The sequence below is a fragment of the Gadus chalcogrammus genome, chromosome 15, assembly GCF_026213295.1.
Source record: "Gadus chalcogrammus isolate NIFS_2021 chromosome 15, NIFS_Gcha_1.0, whole genome shotgun sequence".
Taxonomy (NCBI): domain Eukaryota; kingdom Metazoa; phylum Chordata; class Actinopteri; order Gadiformes; family Gadidae; genus Gadus; species Gadus chalcogrammus.
This window is the reverse complement of record NC_079426.1, coordinates 9,802,535-9,811,829: the sequence shown is the minus strand read 5'-3', so window position 1 is coordinate 9,811,829 and position 9,295 is coordinate 9,802,535. Positions and strand designations below refer to the sequence as shown.

The following is a 9,295-nucleotide window of genomic DNA, read 5'->3' as shown; positions in this document are numbered from 1 at the left end:
TCATCTAAACAAATGAAGTAAGCCTTTTCATTCGTTCGTTCTATTGACCAATGGGACAAGGATTATTTTGAGTTAGCCTTCACCGTTTTATTGTTAACTTATATATATGTTGTACTTCTCATGGGATTGCGACAAATACGTGTGTAACTATCACTGGTTTGGTATTCAAATGTTAATGAAACAAAACATAAGTGATAGGTGTCTGCCTGTTAGATTTATATTGCTCTTTATGTGTATATTCTTTATTATAAGGCATATTTTAAGAATACATTTCCGATGGATTTATGCATCATTATGTTGTAAAGGCATAAGGAAAGTGTTTTAATGGTTTCATATGAGGCCATATGCTTTGTAACATTGCCTGGCCAAATGGTTTTAGATAACAAAAAGTCATGTTTGGCTTTGAATATAATTCACAGCAAACCTAACCACATGTTACTTCTGGTACAAAGAAGTTGGCTCCACATGAGAAAACAAACAATCAAGTCCATTTAAAAAAGTCTTCCTTCAGTGAAATTCTTCATGTTTTAAGATGGTTTTTTTTAAGCCAAGCAAATCTGTTGTTGTTATTCCTTAATGCAAATAGTATTCCAAATTGTGTCTGGTCAAAAAAACATACTCAATGTTTCCTATTCTATTAAAAATTTGCCATGTCATATGATTTTTAAACTTTTCAACACCCCGGGGTCAACAATTTTATAATCCGGAAACCTAGACCTCACCGAAACAATGTCAGGCTTGTCTAACACAAATAGGCTATAGGTCTTAAAAGCATTGGGGTGTCGCAACTTCAACAAAAGAATGATTAGGGATTAGCATTATAGACGTCACAAAGTTGAGCAATTCCTTTTCATAGTCCATTCAATGCATTGCATTGAATCTACCTCCCAAATCTATTATATAGCTTAAATATCATCTATATGCCATCTAATTGATGCCATATAAGGGGATGAGCTAATGTAATGATAGACTAAATGTTAGTAAAATATTTTATATAGAGCCTATTTCATTTTCAATACGACAATAAGCAAATCACAACATGAATTCATTTATTAAAATGTGATCATTAACGACCTATTCAATCGATCAATATCCAATCGATAGATAAGTGAAGGCAATGGAAGCAATCTCATAATGTTCATCATTGCAGTCACGACCGTTTTGCCTGTATTTATTTTATGCATCATCCTCACGGACACCTGTTGTCGTTACAGAAGTGAATATGTGTGTGGGTCTATTTAAACACAACAAAAAAAAACATTGTATCAGACTTCAGGAACGGCAGCGGTGGTCGCGCACACACACAAAGGCTTGTTGTGTAACTAATTGAGGGCTTTTATCTGCAGCGGCGGGCGAACGCGCATTAGGGTGGTGGTTTGTGCTGCTACGTTCATTAAGGCATTCTTCTACAGATTTGTCCAGAAAGGAGGGGAGGAGAGGGGGGCTTTACATAATTACATGCATGCTTTTCACGTGAAATACCCCTTTAAAAGCCCCGTTTCCTTGGAGCATATTGAGGCACATCATAACAAGTGGACAGTAAGCAGTCAGTGGTCTCTCTCTGGTCTCTGTTTAGTTACACTTCGCCGTCAGGATGGTCTCGGCTTACCCTTTACCGGAGGGCTTCTCGGACTTCGATGTTTTCTCCTTTGGATCATTTCTGCTGGTGGAGGGTAAGCATTTGGATTGATTTGTGATGGACTTCAACCCGAAACAATGCGATGCATTGTTGTTTTCCTCATAATGTGTTTAGCCCATGACCGGACCCAGCGCCCGTCTGTCTTGGGTTAACAAGACAAGAGCAATAGGGCAGATAGGGCAATGTTTACGTGTAATGCATGTGTTATTACCTATGCAGCAAGGAATATTCCATGGATAAATGTATGCGTAGCCTAGGCAATTTTTAAAAACAAAACGTAGGCTATATATTGCGCATCGCCGGGCGCACTGAGTGCGTTCATTTGAATTGATGCTCATGATTTGGAGACTAACGTCTGTATATGTTGTTATGACCAGGACTCCTTGGAATCATCCTCAATGCTGTTACTATCGTGGCTTTCTGCAAAGTGAAAGAACTGAGGACCCCCAGCAATTTCCTCGTTTTCAGTTTGGCAATGGCTGATATTGGAATCTCCATGAATGCCAGCGTCGCGGCTTTCTCCAGCTTTTTGAGGTGAGTGACGTCACGTCCACGTTCTGTGCAATAATCGATTTGTTACTTTGATATAGACAGGGATGTGGGTAGTACTAGGGACGAAGGCGCGGTGGTTGGAGCAATGCTTCAGCTGCTTCGTCAACACTTGCTGACACTAATAGGATAGGGTTGATGATGTTATCTGTCGGTTAAAAGTCAACAAAAGCGATTCACCAGCAACGCTACTACGCTCCATTCAACAGCAACGCTACTACGTTTGTTTGTTGTTTTCTGTGGAGCTCTGCCCTTTGCTGCTAAATCCTTGTCAGGTGATGCACAGAGGGGAGGGGGAGAGATAATGAGAGTTATAGAATCACTACGGTTCACCAGCTTACACACCATCCATCATTTGATAAACACACGGGTCAAAGGCAGACCAATTCAATTAAAATGCCCTATATTAACCCTCTGTATGACATATTTATAAAATTGTTTCCATTATTTAAAAAACAACTATGTCGTCTTGTACTGTGTTTCTAAAGGTACTGGCCGTATGGCTCCGATGGTTGCCAGACCCACGGGTTCCAAGGTTTCACAGTAGCTCTTGCCAGCATCCATTTTGTTGCCGCCATCGCATGGGACAGATATCACCAGTACTGCACCAGTAAGCCTCAATTAATCATCTCCGACCGACCCAATTCATCACCCTTAGCCATACCCTCTTGTGAAGATTAAGCTCAATAGGAGATCATTATTTCCCAGACATCATCTGCACAAAAGGCTATTGGTATTTGAAAAATGCCAGTCTATTCACTATGTTTAGGCAGCCTATAGGACTTGGCTCTAGGTCTATTTAACAAGCACATGTGGAGGCACATTGAGACAGCTGTGAGCCCAACACCCCATCAACTACAAAGTGCATCAAAGGGGCCAACCATGCAGACACAATGCAATCAAAACAATAGCATTTAAAGGCCAACCCTCTGGGATTGGCAGTGAAGTTAAGGCCCAAGAAACTTTACTGTCATTGTACAGCTGTACAAGACCACAACACAACACAATTACAATGGCAGTCCCTGGCATCAACATAGAATTGTAAAATAAATAAAGTGGTTGGACAGTCAAAACTAGTCAATATTTTTTTATTATTTATTATCCACTTTTATTCATGTGTTAAAATTGAACACCTAGAATATATAAATCCCAACAATGCTAGTTGTTCCCATCCTACGAATAAACTGAATCAATTACCCAGTGTATCATTCATAGCATAGCTTTATCAGCTACCAGTGGCACATCGACTATTCTATTTACTAACAAGGGCCATTCTTCATCCTCATCTTATCAATGTATTATTAATGTAGGATTCACTAATGAACGTGTTCTTCCTTTGTGTTCCCCAGGGACCAAACTGCAGTGGAGCAGTGCCGTCACTCTGAGCGTGTTCATCTGGCTGTTCAGCGCATTCTGGTCCGCCATGCCCCTGATCGGATGGGGAGCGTATGACTACGAACCCCTCAGGAGCTGTTGCACCCTGGACTACACCAAGGGAGACCGGTAAGACACACTGAAGGGTGCAGTCCGTGATAGAACCTCTCAAGTCAATATCCCATTCCATTCAGCATTCTAGCAGATAGAAAATAACACATTGAAGCAACCCAGTGTATATCGGGTCTAACGTGTCATCTCAATCGATCGTTATTAACCGTGGATGTGTCTTTTGTTCAAGTCAAGCCTTGCTTGTATGGTCCTTAATCATGGTCACAGTCTCAAAGGGCTTCACACAGGCCATGTTTACGACCCAACCCTAAGCCTAGCCCGAAGGGCAAAAACAAACACATACAAAGAAAGAAGCTTTGACAAAGAGAACAGGAGAGGGATGTTCTGCCTCCTCCTGCTTCTGGGGACGGTTAGGCAGTGCTTATCCAAAAGTATTTCCTTTGGCACTAGAGAAAAAAAATCCAATCAAATTGTTGAATTGGCAATAAAGTCCTGAATCTTCAATCTAGTCCGATTCTTCTGCTGCGACACTCGCATTCCCCATCTGGGAGGAATCAAGTAGATATTGTATCATCTTACTTTTGTTTGTGAGCGACATGAAAAACAATGATTGTGATTCCCCCCTGTTGTGTAGGAACTATGTCTCTTACCTGATCCCCATGACCGTCTTCAACATGGTGGTCCAGATCTTCGTGGTCATGTCCTCCTACCAGTCCATTGACCAGAAGTTCAAGAAGACCGGAAACCCAAGGGTGAGAACCCACTTCAGCGCTACAGCACTATACCCTGACCGCCTCACCACACACTTTATCCACCACCACCACCATCACTACCATGACCACCTAGCCACGATCACCACCCCTATCAACACACAACACCTCCACCACCACCATCACTACCATACCATTCTCACCACCAACTCGCCACACGACCACTACCTTCACCACCACCCCCACCAGCATCACTGCCGTGACCGCTATCATGACCACTCTTACCACCACCAACACGCAACCACCCCCTCCGTCACCACCATCGCTACCATGACCACTATCATCCCCGCAACTCACAAAACGACCACCAACACCACCAGGAGCAACTACAGCCGTACAGCCCTACCTCCACCGTCAACATGACCACTATCATCCCCATGACCACTATCACCACCCCTAACACAACAACCATTATTACCATCTCAAACATTACTATATCCATCAGAACAATCTCCACACACAATCTCAACCTTCACCGACGCCACCCTAACAACCAATTGTAGGGCCCCCTTTCATCAGTTCTCTTCTGGTCCTAGCTCGTAGTAGTAATACCTGAAGGAGAGACAGAGTCTCCTAAGCCCTTAACTCTGCCCTCCGGCAAGAGATGAAGATCTTTCAGCATGACTGAACATCTTGTTTTCATTGCGTCGTAGAGGAGCTGAATGAACCGCGGCAATTCAGCCTCGATGTAGGTCATGGCTGCAGGGGGGACCAGCTTTAGTGTCTCAGTGTGTGTCCAGTAGTGGGTTGTGCGTGAAAAGGACAATTTAAGTAGAGAGGGTGTGAATAGGGGGCCCTGTTCGTGGGCAACCTCAGGCCCTGGATCAGGTCTTTGGAGTGTTTGTTGTTGCGTAAGCTCATTACTCGCAGTTATTTGAGTGGCGCATTTTACAACCAAGCACAAAGAGGCAACGTGGCTACAACACACGCATTCCTCTCTTCAACCACGGAGTTACGTAATCCCTAGCTGATGTTGTTGCTGTCAACATCCAACTCCAAGACACAACAACATATTGAATGGAATTGTTGAGTGTCCGCTGCAGTAGTGACAGGGCAAAGCAGAGTCTAACAGCAAACCTCCTAGCAGTGATGGGGAGTGATGGGAGATGACCAGTGTAAATACACTACGACTTAGAGCCCTGTTCACGGTGAACCTGGACAGAGATTAGACCTCTCTCCGCACAATGGCTAGCTTCTTTTGGGGGTTAATTCCCCCAGTTTTATCCTCGACATGTGACCAGAAGCCATGCATGCAATTGAGCTTTTTGGCATCAGGGTCTTATTCTCTAATCTTTTCTTTATTGTCACAAGGGCACCGTTTTGTGCTCCTGTTTCTATTCATCTCATCCCATGTGAGAGTGATAGGAATCTATATTTTCCTTTCATATTATTTCTTCCACTCTCTCTCTCTCTCTCTCTCTCTCTCTCTCTCTCTCTCTCTCTCTCTCTCTCTCTCTCTCTCTCTCCTCTCTCTCTCTCTCACTAACTCATTCTCTCACTCACTCACTCATATGCTTTATCTCCTCTCTCTTAATGCCCAACCCCCCCACCTTTGTATTCAATACTTCCACGCACTCACTCACACACTCCATTATCTACACACACCATCACTTGCTCACGATTGTTTCTCTCTCTCTCTCTCTCTCTCTCTCTCTCTTTCTCTCCATGGGTTGATGTATGGATCTGCAGTTCAATGCCAGCACCCCTCTGAAGACTCTCCTGTTCTGCTGGGGTCCCTATGGAATCCTGGCTTTCTACGCTGCTATTGAGAACGCCTCACTGGTCTCCCCAAAGCTGAGGATGGTAAGGAAGCCTTTGACCTTTGAACTATCACTACCGACTCCCTTGATGGATAAGATGGATTTCCTGAAACAATAGGAGAAGAGATTTGCTGATTGGTCAATAATAAGCTGGGAGCAGTTTCAAATCTAAATTGTCTTATACAAAGGCTGGCACAGTCCACTCTAAACACAGTTTCTCACAGAGCATTTCACACTACACTATTAGCTGACGGATGGCCATGTCATTTACAAGATACTACACTGAAATAATAATTGTAAGCACTGAAATATCAAACTCAAGCAAACCTTCTGGATGGACACTGATGAATTTTATGTCTGAATCTGGTTAAGGCAGGCAAAAGATATCTTGGTGCACCTCTTTAAATGTATATACTTATCTAATAGCCAGTTACCACTTAACAACAGTACATATACTATTTATTCCCCGGTCATTCTCTGAAATGTGATATAATGAGTGCTCATAGTCAACCTAGCCTCTGTGACAAACAAAGTCCTAAATAGAATATCTAGTCATTCATCCATTCATCCATCCATTCATCCATTCATGTGTGTGAAGTATTTGAAAGGGTTTGCGTGCCTGTTCCCCTACAGATGGCTCCTATCCTGGCAAAGACAGCGCCCACCTTCAACGTGTTCCTGTACGCCTTGGGAAACGAGAACTACCGCGGGGGCATCTGGCAACTCCTCACCGGGGAGAAGATCGTGCCTCAAGAAGTGCCTCAGATTGAGAACAAGTCCAAATAAAAACTCAAGTAGTACGCTCTCTGCCCTGGTCATTTCTCTTTGGAAGGTACTTTTGATATGTTTGTTTGTTTGTTTCAAGGTTGTGCGTGCTCGTGGGTGTTGTGTATGCGTACAGTGGTTTAGTGGAGTGTGTATCGTGGATTCGTTGTCGGTCACTACTGCCGGGGCCCCTGTAACGTTAAAGGGGCCCTATTTTGCCTATTTTCTGGTGCCCCCTCATGGACTGTCTGTCAGACATCTGGGTGGACACTTCCACTTGTGACAAATTAATATATTTATAAGTATTTCACATATGACAGCCTTTTGCACCAGCATTTCTGCCACTGTCCGAGTTTAATGTTTAATGTTGATACAGGGAAAAGATGTAACGCCCTTGAGTATCAAGCAGATTTGCCAGGGTTATTGCAGGGTTTACTGTCATACAACTTTGACATGATTTATTTTATGATCCATGTACTGTATGTTTGAATCCATTCCAAGGTGGACGAAATAGATTGCAAAAAAGTGTAGCACAAACAATTAGCACAATCTTATCTAAGTACAATGGCAGCAACACATATTGGGGGATAAATACCATAGCAACAAGATTTCTTCCGTCAATTATCTTTGTGCATTGGTGGAATATTTTTCCCATTCCTTCCCTCTCTTTCAGTCAGCCTAGTCTTAGAATTGGTTTAATAAGAGACAGTCTGTTTGCTATATAAATAATAATCCTGTGAACAAAAGCATATTTTATAAAATTCCTTTAGTTATAGCTATACTTTGGAGATTACTAAGTAGTCCAGGCATGTCTCTGCTTTCAAATTTAGATCTAAAAAAAGAACAAGGAGATCTGGTGCTGAAAGAACGATGCCAAATATAAGAATATCAAGAAATGGCTTTTTAGTGAAGTGAGATCTAGATAAACATCAATATCAACTGAATTAGGAGTACAATTACATTAGGCAAGAGTGAGGCTCCAAACTAAATTCTGAAATCCACTCAGTCTGTTAAGAAGATCCAGTCTCTAACTTCATCCTCTTACAGCGATACCCTAAATGCTTGTCGCTACCAGTAATATGCTATCTACTTCACAGTTGCTTTCTCAAACAAATTACCTCAGACTAGTTTGCAAAGATAACCCATATTTAATTTATTTTACGATTTTGTCCGACCATCCATTCAATAATACTTAATCACAAATGCCTGGCCATTATATAATCAAGCCATACTTCTAGTCGGTTGGGCTCCTAATGCACTGAGCTCATGGATAGGATTATTCACAAACGCACGTTTTGGGTACCGTTTTCATTTAACTGAATGCAACCAGGCTGGAAAATTGCTGCTTCGTTCATAGGCCTACGCCATCAAAGGGGTAGCTTAGGCGATGTTGTCACAAACTCAAGCTTTGACAATCACAGAATGTAAAGGTGTGTAATGACATCACCAAGCAGCCTCAATACCATCATTCCTCCACCCATCAACCATTGAGTTCAGCTCAAGATGGTGGCTTTCAACACTTCACTTGTAGTTATTGTAATGATTCACTTGATGATTTTTCTCACAAGATATATATATATACACATAATATATATATATATATATATATATATATACACATACATGTACACAAATATACATGTGTGAATATGTATAAATGTGGTTCAGCTACACACACCCTAATTCGCTCTCGTCATTGATTGCCCTTTCATTTTGAATAATAATGTTGTGTATCAAAGTAATTGTGTTATTTGAAGAATTGTTTGCTTTATTTCTGTAATGACCCGCCACAATTGGTCTTCTATGAATTGTTTGGCCATGACAAAGGACTTTATGAAGATGTCTTAATCAACTAAATAATAAACCAAACTGAATGTGCAAACTCTGTGTGTCCATCGATGTTTACGCGTTTCAACACACACAAATGTAGCTTCCTAAACTGCCTGAGCGTTGCCGTGCAACAAGATTGTCCATTGTATGCATTCAGATTTGATTACTGCATAATAATCACACTATCCTATAGCCCCTGTGACCTACTGAATTAAACCTGGTCTAAACCCAGTTTTGGGTTACAAAGCTAACGAATCGTCCCCTTGTTGGCCAGAAGAGACATGAATGTGTGGACTCCTCTCATCCTTGTGTGTTCATGTATCCTCCTTCAGGAGGGTTCAGTAACGCTCCTCCCAGTACAGCTGTGTCGTGGACAGCTGTTCCAGGCAGCTGCAGAGCGGCATGCTGGGAGTGATCGGCTGAGATGATGAATGAGAAGAGACGGCTAGAGGCCAAGCGTCGGTTATTTATATCCCTCGTTCTTCACACTCTCCAAGCCTCTGATTGCCCCCTGACAGATCCCACTTTCAAACGAG

The 9,295-nt window shown here is 42.3% G+C and overlaps 1 protein-coding gene across 1 annotated transcript; it reads left to right on the top strand.

The window, feature by feature from the left end:
• Nucleotides 1–1,444: 1,444 nt before the first annotated feature.
• On the top strand, nucleotides 1,445–6,961 carry rgra (retinal G protein coupled receptor a). Its single transcript, XM_056610000.1, has 7 exons — nucleotides 1,445–1,673; nucleotides 2,017–2,173; nucleotides 2,677–2,798; nucleotides 3,538–3,691; nucleotides 4,269–4,386; nucleotides 6,094–6,207; nucleotides 6,798–6,961. The coding sequence occupies exons 1-7, from the start codon at nucleotides 1,595–1,597 to the stop codon at nucleotides 6,948–6,950; spliced, it is 897 nt and encodes a 298-aa protein (XP_056465975.1). The 5' UTR covers nucleotides 1,445–1,594; the 3' UTR covers nucleotides 6,951–6,961.
• Nucleotides 6,962–9,295: the final 2,334 nt, after the last annotated feature.